At 62.0% G+C, this 19828-nt stretch overlaps 1 protein-coding gene across 2 annotated transcripts in view; it reads right to left on the minus strand.

The window, feature by feature from the left end:
- LOC140410419 (solute carrier family 35 member F3-like) overlaps positions 1 to 19614 on the minus strand; it is a 260016-nt gene extending 240402 nt beyond the window's left edge. For both annotated transcript variants that reach the window (XM_072498491.1, XM_072498490.1), the window contains exons 1-2: positions 19394 to 19614; positions 166 to 398 (exon numbers count right to left, since the gene is read on the minus strand). In XM_072498491.1, coding sequence (XP_072354592.1) covers positions 166 to 398; positions 19394 to 19440 — 280 coding nt within the window. In that variant the 5' untranslated portion in view covers positions 19441 to 19614. The remainder of the gene's footprint in view (positions 1 to 165; positions 399 to 19393) is intronic.
- Between the last annotated feature and the right edge of the window lie 214 nt (positions 19615 to 19828).

Consider the following 19828-nt stretch of genomic DNA (forward strand, 5'->3'; position numbering starts at 1 on the left):
GATGTCCAGACAGACTTGGGGCAATTCTAGTCATGCAATAAAGGCATGAATTAACAAATCCTTTCCCCAATTAGACAAAGTTTAGCAAACCATCGATGTACTGAATGTGAAAGCACAGTATGGAGTCAATGAGAAGGATACAGTGCAATGGGTTATAGGACTCACTAGCGTATCGGAGAGACCAGGGTTGGTAACCATAATAACCAGTGATCCTCAGAATCCGCTCCTCAATGGAAGTCAAGCCACCTGAGGAGATATTGCTCAAATCCTCAAATGATCTGGATGCTTTCAGATCCTCTTTAATACATTCGTCTACGACCAGGTACTTGAGTTGGCGAAGCTGTGGACTGACATCTGATAACCTCCGAGGGCTCACATCGGGAGACCTGCGCATAATCCTGCAGGACAGATGGAGAGAAAGACCAAATTTATACAAGAATTGGGAGTCCAATCACTGTGTCACTGGTTAAAGAGGCATAGTGTTAATGTGCCTCTGGTTAAGGGGGAATAATATCACTGTCTCACTGGTTAAAGGGGCATAATGTCACCTTGACTCTGGTTAAAGGTGAATAATGTCATTGTGTCTGTGATTAAAGGGGAATAATATCACCTTGACTCTGGTTAAAGGGGAATAATGTCACCTTGACTCTGGTTAAAGGGGAATAATGTCACCTTGACTCTGGTTAAAGGGGAATAAAGTCACCTTGACTCTGGTTAAAGGGGCATAATGTAACCGTGTCTGATTAAAGGGGAATAATGTCACCGTGTCTCTGATTAAAGCGGAATGTCACCGTGTCTCTGGTTAAAGGGGAATAATGTCACCTTGACTCTGGTTAAAGGAGAATAATGTCACTATATCTCTGGTTAAAGGGGAATAATGTCACCTTGACTCTGGTTAAAGGGAAATAATGTCACTATATCTCTGGTTAAAGGGGAATAATGTCACCTTGACTCCGGTTAAAGGGAAATAATGTCACTGTATCTCTGGTTAAAGGGGAATAATGTCACCTTGACTCTGGTTAAAGGAGAATAATGTCACTATATCTCTGGTTAAAGGGGAATAATGTCACCGTGTCTCTGGTTAAAGGAGAATAATGTCACCGTGTCTCTGGTTAAAGGGGAATAAGGTCACCGTGTCTCTGGTTAAAGGGGAATAATGTCACCGTGTCTCTGATTAAAGGGGAATAATGTCACCGTGTCTCTGGTTAAAGGGGAATAATGTCGCCTTGACACTGGTTAAAGGGGAATAATGTAACCTTGACTCAGGTTAAAGGGGAATAATGTCACTGTATCTCTGGTTAAAGGGGAATAATGTCACCTTGACTCTGGTTAAAGGGGAATAATGTCACCTTGACACTGGTTAAAGGGGAATAATGTCACCTTGACTCTGGTTAAAGGGGAATAATATCACCTTGACACTGGTTAAAGGGGAATAATGTCACCGTGTCTCCGGTTAAAGGGGAATAATGTCACCTTGACACTGGTTAAAGGGGAATAATGTCACCTTGACACTGGTTAAAGGGGAATAATGTCACCTTGACTCTGGTTAAAGGGAATAATGTCACCTTGACTCTGGTTAAAGGAGAATAATGTCACTATATCGCTGGTTAAAGGGAAATAATGTCAACGTGTCTCTGGTTAAAGCGGAATAATGTCACGTGTCTCTGGTTAAAGGGGAATAATGTCACCGTGTCTCTGGTTAAAGGGGAATAATGTCACCGTGACTCTGGTTAAAGGGGAATAATGTCACCGTGTCTCTGGTTAAACGGGAATAATGTCACCGTGTCTCTGGTTAAACGGGAATAATGTCACCGTGTCTCCGGTTAGAAGGGGAATAATGTCACTGTGTCTCTGGTTAATGGGGAATAATGTCACCTTGACTCCGGTTAGAAGGGGAATAATGTCACCGTGTCTCTGGTAAAAGGGGAATAATGTCACCGTGTCTCTGGTTTAAAGGGGAATAATGTCACCGTGTCTCTGGTAAAAGGGAACAATGTGACTTCCGGGTGTGGCTATGCAGAGCTAGGTCGCATATTCGGCAGCTCCCGCTTGGAACGGACTTTTGGGCTCTTTTACAGGGCTCCCACGGCATTTGTTTGACATTTCCCGGTGTGGGAAGAAGACTGCAACATTCCCCTGACAGTGTCCCCCAGGAAGGGTATGTCTTTTGGTTACCAGACCCGCCAGAAAACAGTAAAGGATTTGGCTGCAACACGATAAACAGGGCCTCTTCCAGCATGCAGGTGGGGGAAGGGCAAGCTTAAAGCTACAAGCTGACCTGAGGGCCTGTATCAAAGGTGAATTCTAGCAGCAGAGGGAACAACAGTGAAAAGATCTCACCAAGGCCACTGAAGAAGCGGGGCGAGGCTTCCGGTGGCGGCCATGGAGGAGTAGGTCGCGCATTCGGCAGCTCCCGTCTGGAACGGACTCTTAGGCCTTTTTCAGGAGTTTCCACAGACATTTTGGGGCAGATTGGTGAAGCGAACACTGCCAAAAGGATTCCCTCTCGAGACTTCCGGTTGCGGCTATGCGGAGCTAAGTCGCACATTCGGTGGCTCCCGCAAAAACTGACTTTTGGGCTCTTTTCAGGGTCCCCAAGGGCACTTTTTCGACGTTTCCCAGTGTGGGAAGGAGTTAATAATAGCTCCCCATCAGTATTTGGCTTTAACTAGGAGCGGGGTGACAAAAAAGGTGGTGGTGGACCAGAAGAAGGGAGGGAAGAAGGACAAAATGGCGGCGGGCGGAGACCAGGCAGCGTGGAGGCAGTGGGCGCAGGAGCAACAGGAGGGTATCCAGCGCTGCCTCAGAGAGATTAAAACGGACCTGCTAGAGCCGATGAAGGCTTCTATTGATAAGCTGCTGGAGACTCAGACGGCCCAGGGGGGTGGTGATCCGAGAGGCTCAACAAAAGATCTCTGACAATGAGGACGAGATCTTAGTCCTGGCGGTAAAGGTGGAGGCGCACGAGGCGCTCCACAAGAAATGGCAGGAACGGTTCGAGGAGATGGAGAATCGGTCGAGGCGGGAGAATCTGCGGATTCTGGGCCTCCCGGAGGGGGCTGGAGGGGCTGGACGTGGGGTCCTATGTGGTCACCATGTTAAACTCGCTGATGGGAGCGGGGTCCTTCCAGGGCCCCTGGAGCTGGAAGGGGCCCATAGAGTGTTGGCGAGGAGGCCCAAGGCTAACGAGCCTCCGCGGTCCAGACTTGGAAGTGGGGGGCCTGATAAGGGGGGAGACTTTAACACGGTGTTGAATACTGCACTGGATCGCTCCAGGTCTAGGACGGGTAGGAAGCCGGCGGCGGCTCGAGTGTTGAGGGGTGTTAATGTTAATTTATTATTTAGGTACGGGGGGGGGGGGGGGGGGGGGGGGGGGGGGGGGGAGGGGTTCGGGGGGTTGCTTTTTTAGATTGTGAATAATGTCACCGTGTCTCTGGTTAAAGGGGAATAATATCACCGTGGCTCTGGTTAAAGGGGAATAATGTCACCGTGTCTCCGGTTAAAGGGGAATAATGTCACCGTGTCTCTGGTTAAAGGGGAATAATGTCACCGTGTCTCTGGTAAAAGGGGAATAATGTCACCGTGTCTCTGGTTAAAGGGGAATAATGTCACTGTGTCTCTGGTTAAAGGGGAATAATGTCACCGTGTCTCTGGTAAAAGGGGAATAATGTCACCGTGTCTTCTGGTTAAAGGGGAATAATGTCCCGTGTCTCTGGTAAAAGGGGAATAATGTCACCGTGTCTCTGGTTAAAGGGGAATAATGTCACGTGTCTCTGGTTAAAGGGGAATAATGTCACCGTGTCTCTGGTTAAAGGGGAATAATGTCACTGTGTCTCTGGTTAAAGGGGAATAATGTCACCGTGTCTCTGGTTAAAGAGGAATAATGTCACAGTGTCTCTGGTTAAAGGGGAATAATGTCACCGTCGTCTCTGGTTTAAAGGGGAATAATGTCACCGTGTCTCTGGTAAAAGGGAAATAATGTCACCGTGTCTCTGGTTAAAGGGGAATAATGTCACCGTGTCTCTGGTTAAAGGGGAATAATGTCACTGTGTCTCTGGTTAAAGGGGAATAATTTCACCGTTGTTTCCGGTTAAAGGGGAATAATGTCACCGTGTCTCTGGTTTAAAGAGGAATAATGTCACAGTGTCTCTGGTTAAAGGGGAATAATGTCACCGTGTCTCTGGTTAAAGGGGAATAATGTCACCGTGTCTCTGGTAAAAGGGAAATAATGTCACCGTGTCTCTGGTTAAAGGGGAATAATGTCACCGTGTCTCTGATTAAAGGGAAGAATGTCACATGTCTTTAGTAAAGGAAATTAAGTCAATGTGCCTCTGGTTAAAGGGCAATAATGTCACAATGTCTCTGGTTAAAAGGGAATAATATCAATGTATCTCTGGTTAAAGGGGAATAATATCAATATCTCGCATGGTTAAAGGGGAACAATGCCAATGTGTCTCTGATTAGAGGGAAATAATGGAATAATGTCAATGTACCTCTGATTATCATAGAAGTTACAGTGCAGAAGGAGGCCATTCGGCCCATCGAGTCTGCACCGGCTCTTGGAAAGAGCACCCTACCCAAGGTCAACACCGCCACCCTATCCTCATAACCCAGTAACCCCACCCAACACTAAGGGCAATTTTGGACACTATGGGCAATTTTTTTAGTATGGCCAATCCACCTAACCCGCACATCTTTGGACTGTGGGAGGAAACCGGAGCACCCGGAGGAAACCCACGCACACACGGGGAGGATGAAAGGGGAACAATGGTTCCCCATTGGTTAAAGGGGAATAATGGAATAATGTCAATTTGTCTCTGGCTAAAAGGGAATAATGTCAATATGTACTATGGTTAAAGGGGAACAATGTCAATGCATCTCTGGTTAATGGGGAATAATGTCACCATGTCTCTGATTTAAGGGGAATAATGTCACTGTGTTTCTGGTTAAAGGGGAATAATGTCACCATGTCTCTGGTTAAAGGGGAATAATGTCACCATGTCTCTGGTTAAAGGGGAATAATGTCAATGTACTTCTGGTTAAAGGGTAATAATGTTGATGTGCCTGGTTAAAGGGGAATAATGTCAATGTGTCTGGTTAAAGGGGAATAATGTCACTGTGTTTCTGGTGAAAGGAGAATAATGTAACCTTGACTCTGGTTAAAGGGGAATAATGTCACCTTGACTCTGGCTAAAGCGGAATATTGTCGCCGTGTCTCTGGTTAAAGGAGCCCCAGGACTCATTCACACCACACCCCAGGGCCCGATCGCCCAGTGCCCCAGGGCTCATTCACCCTACACCCCAGGGCCCGAACGCCCAGTGCCCCAGGGCTCATTCACCCTACACCCCAGAGCCTGTTCGCCCAGTGCCCCAGGGCTCATTCACCCTACACCCCAGGGCCCGATCGCCCAGTGCCCCAGGACTCATTCACCCTACACCCCAGGGCCCGATCGCCCAGTGCCCCAGGACTCTTTCACCCTCCAGCCAAGGGCCCGATCGCCCAGCGCCCCAGGGCTCATTCACCCTACACCCCAGGGCCCGATCGCCCAGCGCCCCAGGGCTCATTCACCCTACACCCCAGGGGCCGATCGCCCAGTGCCCCAGGGCTCATTCACCCTAGACCCCAGGGCCCGATCGCCCAGTGCCCCAGGGCTGATTCACCCTACACCCCAGGGCCTGATCGCCCAGCGCCCCAGGACTCATTCACCCCACACCCCAGGGCCCGATCGCCCAGCACCCGATCGCCCAGCACCCGAGGACTCATTCACCCTACACCCCAGGGCCCGATCGCCCAGTGCCCCAGGACTCATTCACACCACACCCCAGGGCCCGATCGCCCAGCACCCGATCGCCCAGCACCCGAGGACTCATTCACCCTACACCCCAGGGCCCGATCGCCCAGTGCCCCAGGGCTCATTCACCCGACACCCCAGGGCCCGATCGCCCAGTGCCCCAGGGCTCATTCACCCTACACCCCAGGGCCTGATCGCCCAGCGCCCCAGCGCTCATTCACCCGACACCCCAAGGCCCGATCGCCCAGTGCCCCAGGGCTCATTCACCCTACACCCCAGGGCCCGATCGCCCAGCGCCCCAGGACTCATTCACCCCACACCCCAGGGCCAGTTCGCCCAGCACACCAGGGTTCATTCACCCTACACCCCAGGGCCCGATCGCCCAGCGCCCCAGGACTAATTCACCCTACACCCCAGGGCCCGATCGCCCAGCGCCCCAGCGCTCATTCACCCCACACCCCAGGGCCAGTTCGCCCAGCGCCCCAGGGCTCATTCACCCTACACCACAGGGCACGATCGCCCAGCGCCCCTGGACTCATTCACCCTACACCCCAGGGCCAGTTCGCCCAGCGCCCCAGGGCTCATTCACCCTACACCCCAGGGCCAGTTCGCCCAGCGCCCCAGGGCTCATTCACCCTACGCCCCAGGGCCTGATCGCCCAGCGCCCTGGGGTTCATTCACCCCACATCCCAGGGCCTGATCGCCCAGCGCTCCAGGACTCATTCACCCTACACCCCAGGGCCAGTTCGCCCAGCGCCCCAGGGCTCATTCACCCTACGCCCCAGGGCCTGATCGCACAGCGCCCTGGGGTTCATTCACCCCACATCCCAGGGCCTGATCGCCCAGCGCCCCAGGGCTCATTCACCCTACACCCCAGGGCCAGTTCGCCCAGCGCCCCAGGGCTCATTCACCCTACGCCCGAGGGCCTGATCGCCCAGCGCCCTGGGGTTCATTCACCCAACACCCCAGGGCCCGATCACCCAGCGCCCCAGGGCTCATTCACCCAACACCCCAGAGTCAGTTCGCCCAGCGCCCCAGGGCTCATTCACCCTACACCCCAGGGCCCGTTCGCCCAGCGCTCCAGGGTTCATTCACCCCACACCCCAGGGCCCGTTCGCCAAGCACCCCAGGGTTCATTCACCCCACACCCCAGGGCCCGTTAGCCCAGCGCCCCAGGGTTCATTCACCCTACACCCCAGGGCCCGATCACCCAGCACCACAGGGTTCATTCATCCTACACCCCAGGGCCCGATCACCCAGCGCCCCAGGGTTCATTCACCCTACACCCCAGGGCCCGATCACCCAGCGCCCCAGGGTTCATTCACCCCGCACCCCAGAGCCTGTTCGCCCAGCGCCCCAGGGTTCATTCACCCTACACCCCAGGACCCGTTCGCCCAGCGCCCCAGGGTTCATTCACCCTACACCCCAGGACCTGTTCGCCCAGCGCCCCAGGGTTCATTCACCCTACACCCCAGGGCCAGTTCGCCCAGCGCACCAGCGCTGATTCACCCCACACCCCAGGGCCCGTTCGCCTAGCGCCCCAGGGTTCATTCACCCTACACCCCAGGACCTGTTCGCCCAGCGCCCCAGGGTTCATTCACCCTACACCCCAGGGCCTGATCGCCCAGCGCCCTGGGGTTCATTCACCCCACACCCCAGGGCCTGTTCGCCCAGCACCCCAGGACTCATTCACCCAACACCCCAGAGTCAGTTCACCCAGCGCCCCAGGACTCATTCACCCTACACCCCAGGGCCCGATCACCCAGCGCCCCAGGGTTCATTCACCCTACACCCCAGGGCCCGATCACCCAGCGCCCCAGGGTTCATTCACCCTACACCCCAGTGCCCGATCGCCCAGTGCCCCAGGGCTCATTCACCCAACACCCCAGAGCCCGATCGCCCAGTGCCCCCAGGTTCATTCACCCTACACCCCAGAGCCAGTTCGCCCAGCGCCCCAGCGCTCATTCACCCCACACCCCAGGGCCCGTTCGCCCAGCGCCCCAGGGTTCATTCACCCTACACCCCAGGACCCGTTCGCCCAGCGCCCCAGGGTTCATTCAGCCTACACCCCAGGGCCAGTTCGCCCAGCGCACCAGCGCTCATTCACCCCACACCCCAGGGCCCGTTCGCCCAGCGCCCCAGGGTTCATTCACCCTACACCCCAGGACCCGTTCGCCCAGCGCCCCAGGGTTCATTCAGCCTACACCCCAGGGCCAGTTCGCCCAGCGCACCAGCGCTCATTCACCCCACACCCCAGGGCCCGTTCGCCCAGCGACCCAGTGTTCATTCACCCTACACCCCAGGGGCTGTTTGCCCAGTGCCCCAGGCCTCATTCACCCTACACACCAGAGCCTGTTCGCCCAGTGCCCCAGGGTTCATTCACCCCACACCCCAGGGCCCATTCGCCCAGCGCCCCAGGACTCATTCACCCAACACCCCAGAGCCCGATCGCCCAGTGCCCCCAGGTTCATTCACCCTACACCCCAGAGCCAGTTCGCCCAGCGCCCCAGCGCTCATTCACCCCACACCCCAGGGCCCGTTCGCCCAGCGCCCCAGGGTTCATTCACCCTACACCCCAGGACCCGTTCGCCCAGCGCCCCAGGGTTCATTCACCCTACACCCCAGGGGCTGTTCGCCCAGCGCCCCAGGGTTCATTCACCCTACACCCCAGGGCCCGTTCGCCCAGCGCGCCAGGCCTCATTCACCCTACACCCCAGGGCCCGATCGCCCAGCGCTCCAGGGCTGATTCACCCTACACCCCAGGGCCCGTTCGCCCAGCGCCCCAGGGTTCATTCACCCTACACCCCAGGACCCGATCGCCCAGCGCTCCAGGGCTCATTCACCCTACAACCCAGGGGCTGTTCGCCCAGCGCCCCAGGGTTCATTCACCCTCCACCCCAGGGCCCGATCGCCCAGCGCCCCAGGGCTCATTCACCCCACACCCCAGGGCCCGACCGCCCAGCGCCCCAGGGTTCATTCACCCTCCACCCCAGGGCCCGATCACCCAGCGCCCTGGGGTTCATTCACCCCACACCCCAGGGCCCGATCGCCCAGCACCCCAGGGCTCATTCACCCCACACCCCAGGGCCCGATCGACCAGCGCTCCAGGGCTCATTCACCCTACACCCCAGGGCCCGTTCGCCCAGCGCCCCAGGGTTCATTCACCCTATACCCCAGGGCCTGTTCGCCCAGCGCCCCAGCGCTCATTCACCCCACACCCCAGGGCCCGACCGCCCAGAGCCCCAGGGCTCATTCACCCCACACCTCAGGGCCCGATCGCCCAGCGCTCAAGGACTCATTCACCCCACACCCCAGGGCCCGATCGCCCAGCGCCCTATGGTTCATTCACCCTACACCCCAGGGCCCGATCGCCCAGCGCTTCAGGGCTCATTCACCCTACACCCAAGGGCTCAATCGCCCAGCGCCCCAGGGTTCATTCACCCTACACGCCAGGGCCCGATCACCCAGCGCCCCAGGGTTCATTCACCCTACACCCCAGGGCCCGATCACCCAGCGCCCCAGGGTTCATTCACCCTACACCCCATGGCCCGATCGCCCAGTGCCCCAGGGCTCATTCACCTCACACTCCAGGGCCCGATCGCCCAGCGCTCCAGGGCTCATTCACACCACACCCCAGGGCCCGATCGCCCAGCGCCCCAGGGTTCATTGACCCCACACCCCAGGGCCCGATCGCCCAGCGCTCCAGGGTTCATTCACCCTCCACCCCAGGGCCCGATCACCCAGCGCTCCCAGGTCATTCACCTCACACCCCAGGGCCCGATCGCCCAGTGCCCCAGGGTTCATTCACCCCACACCTCAGGGCCCGATCGCCCAGCGCCCCAGGGCTCATTCACCCTACACCCAAGGGCCCGATCGCCCAGCACCCCAGAGCTCATTCACCCCGCACCCCAGGGCCCGATCGCCCAGCACCCCAGAGCTCATTCACCCCGCACCCCAGGGCCCGATCGCCCAGTGCCCCAGGACTCATTCACACTACACCCCAGGGCCCGATCGCCCAGCGCCCATTCACCCTACACCCCAGGGCCCGATCGCCCAGCGCCCCAGGGTTCATTCACCCCACACCTCAGGGCCCGATCGCCCAGCGCCCCAGGGCTCATTCACCCCACACACCAGGGCCCGATCGCCCAGTGCCCCAGGGCTCATTCACCCTACACCCCAGGGCCCGATCGCACAGCGCTCCAGGGCTCATTCACCCCACACCCCAGGGCCCGATCGCCCAGCGCCCCAGGGTTCATTCACACCACACCCCAGGGCCCGATCGCCCAGCGTCCCAGGGCTCATTCACCCTACACCCCAGGGCCTGATCGCCCAGCGCCCCAGGACTCATTCACACCACACCCCAGGGCCCGATCGCCCAGTGCGCCAGGGCTCATTCACCATACACCCCAGGGCCCGATCGCCCAGTGCCCCAGGGCTGATTCACCCTACACCCCAGGGCCTGATCGCCCAGCGCTCCAGGACTCATTCACCATACACCCCAGGGCCTGATCGCCCAGTGCCCCAGGGCTGATTCACCCTACACCCCAGGGCCCGGTCGCCCAGCGCCCCAGGGCTCATTCACCCAACACCCCAGAGACTGTTTGCCCAGCGCCCCAGGGCTCATTGACCCTACACCCCAGAGCCCGATCACCCAGTGCCCCCGGGTTCATTCACCCTACACCCCAGAGCCTGTTTGCCCAGCGCCCCAGGGCTCATTGGCCATACACCCCAGAGCCCGATCGCCCAGTGCCCCCAGGTTCATTCACCCTACACCCCAGAGCCAGTTCGCCCAGCGCCCCAGGGCTCATTCACCCTACACCCCAGGGCCAGTTCGCCCAGCGCACCAGCGCTCATTCACCCTACACCCCAGAGCCTGATCGCCCAGCGCCCCAGGACTCATTCATCCTACACCCCAGGGCCCGTTCCCCCATCGGCCCAGGGTTCATTCACCCCACACCCCAGGGCCCGTTCGCCCAGCACCCCAGCGCTCATTCACCCCACACCCCAGGGCCTGATCGCCCAGCGTCCCAGGGCTCATTCAACCCACACCCCAAGGCCCGATCGCCCAGCGTCCCAGGGCTCATTCACCCAACACCCCAGAGCCTGTTTGCCCAGCGCCCCAGGGCTCATTGACCCTACACCCCAGAGCCCGATCGCACAGTGCCCCAGGACTCATTGACCCTACACCCCAGGGCCCGATCGCCCAGTGCCCCAGGGCTCATTCACCCCACACCCCAGGGCCCGATCGCCCAGCGCCCCAGGGTTCATTCACACCACACCCCAGGGCCCGATCGCCCAGCGCCCCAGGGCTCATTCACCATACACCCCAGGGCCCGATCACCCAGTGCCCCAGGGCTGATTCACCCTACACCCCAGAGCCCGATCGCCCAGCGCCCCCGGGTTCATTCACCCTACACCCCAGAGCCTGTTTGCCCAGCGCCCCTGGGTTCATTCACCCTACACCCCAGAGCCCGAACGCCCAGCGCCCTGGGGTTCATTCACCCCACATCCCAGGGCCTGATCGCCCAGCGCTCATTCACCCAACACCCCAGAGCCAGTTCGCCCAGGGCCCCAGGGCTCATTCACCCTACACCCCAGGGCCCGATCACCCAGCGCCCCAGGGCTCATTCACCCTACACCCCAGGGCCCGATCACCCAGCGCCCCAGGGCTCATTCACCCTACACCCCAGGGCCTGTTCGCCCAGCGCCCCAGGGCTCATTCACCCTACACCCCAGGGCCCAATCGCTCAGCGCCCCAGCGCTCAATCACCCTACACCCCAGGGCCCGATCGCCCAGCGCTCCAGGGCTCATTCACACCACACCCCAGGGCCCGATCGCCCAGCGCCCCAGGGCTCATTGACCCCACACCCCAGGGCCCGATCGCCCAGCGCCCCAGGGTTCATTCACCCGACACCCCAGGGCCCGATCGCCCAGCGCTCCAGGGTCATTCACCTCACACCCCAGGGCCCGATCGCCCAGTGCCCCAGGGTTCATTCACCCCACACCTCAGGGCCCGATCGTCCAGCGCCCCAGGGCTCATTCACCCCGCACCCCAGGGCCCGATCGCCCAGTGCCCCAGGACTCATTCACCCCGCACCCCAGGGCCCGATCGCCCAGTGCCCCAGGGCTCATTCACCCTACACCTCAGGGCCCGATCGCCCAGCGCCCATTCACCCTACACCCCAGGGCCCGATCGCCCAGCGCCCCAGGGTTCATTCACCCCTCACCTCAGGGCCCGATCGCCCAGCGCCCCAGCGCTCATTCACCCTACACCCCAAGGCCTGATCGCCCAGCGCTCATTCACCCTACACACCAGGGCCCGATCGCCCAGCGGCCCAGGACTCATTCACCCAACACCCCAGAGCCTGTTTGCCCAGCGCCCCAGGGCTCATTCACCCAACACCCCAGAGCCCGATCGCCCAGCGTCCCAGGGCTCATTCACCCAACACCCCAGAGCCTGTTTGCCCAGCGCCCCAGGGCTCATTGACCCTACACCCCAGAGCCCGATCGCACAGTGCCCCCGGGTTCATTCACCCTACACCCCAGAGCCTGTTTGCCCAGCGCCCCTGGGTTCATTCACCCTACACCCCAGAGCCCGAACGCCCAGCGCCCTGGGGTTCATTCACCCCACACCCCAGGGCCCGATCGCCCAGCGCTCATTCACCCAACACTCCAGAGCCAGTTCGCCCAGGGCCCCAGGGCTCATTCACCCTACACCCCAGGGCCCTATCACCCAGCGCCCCAGGGCTCATTCACCCTACACCCCAGGGCCTGTTCGCCCAGCGCCCCAGGGCTCATTCACCCTACACCCCAGGGCCCAATCGCTCAGCGCCCCAGTGCTCATTCACCCTACACCCCAGGGCCCGATCGCCCAGCGCCCCAGGGCTCATTCACCCTACACCCCAGGGCCCAATCGCTCAGCGCCCCAGGACTCATTCACCCTACAGCCCAGGGCCCAATCACTCAGCGCCCCAGCGCTCATTCACCCTACAACCCAGGGCCCGACCGCCCAGCGCCCCAGCGCTCATTCACCCAACACCCCAGGGCCCGATCACCCAGCGCCTCAGGGTTCATTCACCCTACACCCCAGGGCCCAATCGCCCAGCGCCCCAAGGTTCATTCACCCCACACCCCAGGCCCCGATCGCCCAGCGCCCCAGGACCCATTCACCCTACACCCCAGGGTCCGATCGCCCTGCGCTCATTCACCCCACACTCCAGGGCCCGATCACCCAGCGCCTCAGGGTTCATTCACCCTACACCCCAGGGCCCAATCGCCCAGCTCCCCAAGGTTCATTACCCCAGACCCCAGGGCCCGTTCGCACAGCGCCCCAGGGTTCATTCACCCTACACCCCAGGGCCCGGTCGCCCAGCGCCCCAGGGTTCATTCACCCCACACCCCAGGGGCTGTTCGCCCACCGCCCCAGGGTTCATTGACCCTACACCCCAGGGCCCGATCGCCCAGCGCCCTGGGGTTCATTCACCCCACACCCCAGGGCCCGATCGCCCAGCGCCCTAGGGTTCATTCACCCTACACCCCAGGGCCCGATCGCCCAGCGCCCCAGGACTCATTCACCCTACACACCAGGGCCCGATCGCCCAGCGCCCTAGGGTTCATTCACCCTACACCCCAGGGCGCGATCGCCCAGCGCTCCAGGGCTCATTCACCCTACACCCCAGAGCCTGATCGCCCAGCGCCCCAGGACTCAATCACCCTACACCCGAGGGCCAGTTCGCCCAGCGCCCCAGCGCTCATTCACCCTACACCCCAGAGCCTGATCGCCCAGCGCCCCAGGGCTCATTCACCCCACACCCCAAGGCCCGATCGCCAGCGCCCCAGGACTCATTCACCCAACACCCCAGAGCCCGATCGCCCAGCGCCCTGGGGTTCATTCTCCCCACACCCCAGGGCCCGATCGCCCAGCGCTCATTCACCCAACACCCCAGAGCCAGTTCGCCCAGCGCCCCAGGGCTCATTCACCCTACACCCCAGGGCCCGATCACCCAGCGCCCCAGGGCTCATTCACCCTACACCCCAGGGCCTGTTCGCCCAGCGCCCCAGGGCTCATTCACCCTACACCCCAGGGCCCAATCGCTCAACGCCCCAGCGCTCATTCACCCTACACCCCTGGGCCCGATCGCCCAGCGCCCCAGGGCTCATTCACCCTACACCCCAGGGCCCAATCGCTCAGCGCCCCAGGACTCATTCACCCTACAGCCCAGGGCCCAATCACTCAGCGCCCCAGCGCTCATTCACCCTACACCCCAGGGCCCGACCGCCCAGCGCCCCAGCGCTCATTCACCCGACACCCCAGGGCCCGATCACCCAGCGCCTCAGGGTTCATTCACCCTACACCCCAGGGCCCAATCGCCCAGCGCCCCAGGCCTCATTCACCCCACACCCCAGGGCCCGATCGCCCAGCGCCCCAGGCCTCATTCACCCCACACCCCAGGGCCCGATCGCCCAGCGCCCCAGGGTTCATTGACCCCACACCCCAGGGCCCGATTGCCCAGCACCCGAGGCCTCATTCACCCCACACCCCAGGGCCCGATCGCCCAGCGCCCCAGGACTCATTCACCCCACACCCCAGGGCCCGATCGCCCAGCGCCCCAGGGTTCATTGACCCCACACCCCAGGGCCCGATCGCCCTGCGCCCCAGGGCTTATTCACCCTACACCCCAGAGCCTGATCGCCCAGCGCCCCAGGACTCATTCACCCCACACCCCAGGGCCCGATCGCCCAGTGCCCCAGGGCTCATTCACCCTACACCCCAGGGCCCGATCGCCCAGTGCCCCAGGGCTGATTCACCCTACACCCCAGGGCCTGATCGCCCAGCGCCCCAGGACTCATTCACCCCACACCCCAGGGCCTGATCGCCCAGCGCCCCAGGGCTCAGTCACCCTACACCCCAGGGCCCGATCGCCCAGTGCCCCAGGGCTCAGTCACCCTACACCCCAGGGCCCGATCGCCCAGCGCCCCAGGACTCATTCACCCCACACCCCAGGGCCAGTTCGCCCAGCACACCAGGGCTCATTCACCCCACACCCCAGGACCCGATCGCCCAGCACCCAAGGGTTCATTCACCCTACACCCCAAGGCCCGATCACCCAGCGCCCCAGGACTCATTCACCCTACACCCCAGGGCCCGATCTCCCAGCACCGCAGCGTGCATTCACCCTCCACCCCAGAGCCTGTTCGCCCAGCGCCCCAGGCATCATTCACCCCAAGCCACAGGGCCCGATCGCCCTGCGCCCCAGGGCTCATTCACCCTTCACCCCAGAGCCTGTTCACCCAGCACCCCAGGACTCATTCACCCTACACCCCAGGGCCCGATCGCCCAGCACCCCAGGACTCATTCACCCTACACCCCAGAGCCTGTTCGCCCAGCACCCCAGGACTCATTCACCCTACACCCCAGGGCCCGATAGCCCAGCGCCCCAGGACTCATTCACCCTACACCCCAGGGCCCGTTCGCCCAGCGCCCCAGGGCTCATTCACCCTACACCCCAGAGCCTGTTCGCCCAGCGCCCCAGGCCTCATTCACCCCAAGCCACAGGGCCCGATCGCCCAGCGCCCCAGGGCTCATTCACCCTACACCCCAGAGCCTGTTCGCCCAGCACCCCAGGGCTCATTCACCCCACACCCCAGGGCCCGATCGCCCAGCGCCCCAGGACTCATTCACCCTACACCCCAGGGCCCGTTCGCCCAGCGCCCCAGGGCTCATTCACCCTCCACCCCAGAGCCTGTTCGCCCAGCGCCCCAGTGTTCATTCACCCCACACCCCAGGGCCCGATCGCCCAGCGCCCCAGGGCTCATTCACCCTACACTCCAGGGCCCGTTCGCCGAGCGCCCCAGGGTTCATTCACCCTACACCCCAGGACCCGATCGCCCAGCCCCCCAGGACTCATTCACCCTACACCCCAGGGCCCGATCGCCCAGTGCCCCAGGGCTCAGTCACCCTACACCCCAGGGCCCGATCGCCCAGCGCCCCAGGACTCATTCACCCCACACCCCAGGGCCAGTTCGCCCAGCACACCAGGGCTCATTCACCCCACACCCCAGGGCCCGATCGCCCAGCACCCAAGGGTTCATTCACCCTACACCCCAAGGCCCGATCACCCAGCACCGCAGCGTGCATTCACCCTATACCCCAGGGCCCGATCTCCCAGCACCGCAGCGTGCATTCACCCTATACCCCAGGGCCCGATCGCACAGCGCCCCAGCGCTCATTCACCCTACACCCCAGAGCCTGTTCGCCCAGCGCCCCAGGCATCATTCACCCCAAGCCACAGGACCCGATCGCCCAGCGCCCCAGGGCTCATTCACCCTTCACCCCAGGGCCCGATCGCCCAGCGCCCCAGGGCTCATTCACCCTACACCCCAGAGCCTGTTCGCCCAGCGCCCCAGGGCTCATTCACCCTTCACCCCAGAGCCTGTTCGCCCAGCACCCCAGGGCTCATTCACCCCACACCCCAGGGCCCGATCGCCCAGCGCCCCAGGACTCATTCACCCTACACCCCAGGGCCCGTTCGCCCAGCGCCCCAGGGCTCATTCACCCTACACCCCAGAGCCTGTTCGCCCAGCGCCCCAGGCCTCATTCACCCCAAGCCACAGGGCCCGATCGCCCAGCGCCCCAGGACTCATTCACCCTACACCCCAGGGTCCGTTCGCCCAGCGCCCCAGGGTTCATTCACCCTACACCCCAGGGCCCGATCGCCCAGCGCCCCAGGACTCATTCACCCTACACCCCAGGGCCTGTTCGCCCAGCACCCCAGGGCTCATTCACCCCACACCCCAGGGCCCGTTCGCCCAGCGCCCCAGGTCTCATTCACCCTACACCCCAGGGCCCGATCGCCCAGTGCCCCAGGGCTCATTCACCCAACACCCCAGAGCCTGTTCACCCAGCGCCCCAGGCCTCATTCACCCCACACCCCAGGGCCCGATCGCCCAGCGCCCCAGGACTCATTCACCCTACACCCCAGAGCCCGATCGCCCAGCGCCCCAGGGTTCATTGACCCCACACCCCAGGGCCCGATCGCCCAGCGCCCCAGGGCTCATTCACCATACACCCCAGGGCCCGTTCGCCCAGCGCTCCAGGGTTCATTCACCCTACACCCCAGGGCCCGATCGCCCAGCGCCCCAGGACTCATTCACCCTACACCCCAGGGCCTGTTCGCCCAGCACCCCAGGGCTCATTCACCCCACACCCCAGGGCCCGTTCGCCCAGCGCCCCAGGTCTCATTCACCCTACACCCCAGGGCCCGATCGCCCAGTGCCCCAGGGCTCATTCACCCAACACCCCAGAGCCTGTTCACCCAGCGCCCCAGGCCTCATTCACCCCACACCCCAGAGCCCGATCGCCCAGCGCCCCAGGACTCATTCACCCTACACCCCAGAGCCCGATCGCCCAGCGCCCCAGGGTTCATTGACCCCACACCCCAGGGCCCGATCGCCCAGCGCCCCAGGGCTCATTCACCATACACCCCAGGGCCCGATCGCCCAGTGCCCCAGGGCTCATTCACCATAAACCCCAGGGCCCGATCGCCCAGTGCCCCAGGGCTGATTCACCCTACACCCCAGGGCCTGATCGCCCAGCGCCCCCGGACTCATTCACCCCACACCCCAGGGCCAGTTCGCCCAGCACACCAGGGCTCATTCACCCCACACCCCAGGGCCCGATCGCCCAGCACCCCAGGGTTCATTCACCCTACACCCCAAGGCCCGATCACCCAGCGCCCCAGGACTCATTCACCCTACACCCCAGGGCCCGATCGCCCAGCACCCCAGCGTTCATTCACCCTACACCCCAGGGCCCGATCGCCCAGCGCCCCAGCGCTCATTCACCCTACACCCCAGAGCCTGTTCGCCCAGCGCCCCAGGCCTCATTCACCCCACGCCACAGGGCCCGATCGCCCAGCGCCCCAGGGCTCATTCACCCGACACCCCAGGGCCCAATCGCCCAGTGCCCCAGGGCTCATTCACCCTACACCCCAGGGCCTGATCGCCCAGTGCCCCAGGGCTCATTCACCCTACACCCCAGGGCCCGATCGCCCAGCGCCCATTCACCCGACACCCAGGGCCCGATCGCCCAGCGCCCCAGGACTCATTCACCCTACACCCCAGGGCCTGATCGCCCAGTGCCCCAGGGCTCATTCACCCTACACCCCAGGGCCCGATCGCCCAGCGCCCCAGGACTCATTCACCCTACACCCCAGGGCCTGATCGCCCAGTGCCCCAGGGCTCATTCACCCTACACCCCAGGGCCCGATCGCCCAGCGCCCCAGGACTCATTCACCCTACACCCCAGGGCCTGATCGCCCAGTGCCCCAGGGCTCATTCACCCTACACCCCAGGGCCCGATCGCCCAGTGCCCCAGGGCTCATTCACCCTACACCCCAGGGCCCGATCGCCCAGCGCCCCAGGACTCATTCACCCTACACCCCAGAGCCTGTTCGCCCAGTGCCCCAGGGCTCATTCACCCTACACCCCAGGGCCCGATCGCCCAGCGCCCATTCACCCGACACCCAGGGCCCGATCGCCCAGCGCCCCAGGACTCATTCACCCCACACCCCAGGGCCAGTTCGTCCAGCGCCCCAGGGCTCATTCACCCCACACCCCAGGGCCCGATCGCCCAGCGCCCCAGGACTCATTCACCCTCCACCCCAGGGCCCGATCGCCCAGCGCCCCAGCGCTCATTCACCCTACACCCCAGAGCCTGTTCGCCCAGCACCCCAGGGCTCGTTCGTCCAGCGCCCCAGGGTTCATTCACCCTACACCCTATAGCCTGATCGTCCAGGGCCCCAGGGTTCATTCACCCTTCACCCCAGGGCCCGATCGCCCAGTGCCCCAGGTTTGATTCACCCTACACCCCAGAGCCTGTTCGCCCAGCGCTCCAGGACTCATTCACCCCACACCCCAGTGCCAGTTCGCCCAACGCCCCTTCACCCCACACCCCAGGGCCCGATCGCCCAGCGCCCCAGGGTTCATTCACCCTACACCCCAGGGCCCGATCGCCCAGCGCCCCAGGACTCATTCACCCCACACCCCAGAGCCCGATCGCCCAGCGCCCCAGCGCTCATTCACCCTACACCCCAGGGCCCGATCGCCCAGAACTCACTAATCTACAGGTCCAACAATCCCTAAGTTTAAAATTTCCTTCAGTGTATTCCTATGCCAGCACAGCCCTGAATCTCAGTGTCTCGGTAATCTTCCACCATACAAAGTCCGAGCTCCCCTGAGTCAGACTCTTGCCCATTGTCAGTTTTAATCGCTCCCCAACATTGGTGACCTTGGCTTGAAGCTGCCCATGGTGGTGATCCCCTATCCAAAACCTCTCCCCCACCCCCGACACCCTCCCTCACCTGCCCTTCGTGTGACACATTACATTCTGGTTGCTCAAACTGCTGTGAAACCTCAGTCTCCAAGATAAGGTGCATGCACTTCACAGCACTCTTTATCCATCTGCATTCAGTAAATGGAGAGAACCCAGTCAGCAGTCGCTATTCCTGTCCCTGTTTCTCTGCACATATTTAATTCAACCGATGCCCGAGCTGCCGGCTCGCTTTAAACTCCCGCAAGCCGGTGAAAAGTGTGTACTTACGTGAGCGTCGCCTGTGCTCTGCTCTCGGGGAACTCGGTGACCCCCATGTGGGAAGGAGGAAGGGGGGGGGGGGGGGGGGGGGGGGGGGGGGTGGAGAGAGGGGCAGAGTCCAACCCGCAGCACCGACACAGGGCGGCCCTTCTCTCTGCCTCCTCCTGTCCGGCTTTCCTCTGACTCTCTGCCGCTTGCGGAGACAGGGAGGGGAGTTTTGCTCCCCCCTCCCCTCCCCTCCCCTCCTCTCCTCTCCACTGGGAGGCAGTTGGCTGATTTTCTCCAGCCCAGGTACTGGCTGCTCCTCTCTTTCACTGAGTCTCATTGCAGCAGCCAAGTCAGAGCTCAGAGGAGAGCAGTCTTCACTTGCTCCTGAGCTGCAGGTTAACCGCCACAACACCTCAAAGAGGACCGTCAGAATTCAAAATAAACACTCTCATCACT

The sequence above is a fragment of the Scyliorhinus torazame genome, chromosome 4 (genome assembly GCF_047496885.1).
Source record: "Scyliorhinus torazame isolate Kashiwa2021f chromosome 4, sScyTor2.1, whole genome shotgun sequence".
NCBI lineage: Eukaryota > Metazoa > Chordata > Chondrichthyes > Carcharhiniformes > Scyliorhinidae > Scyliorhinus > Scyliorhinus torazame.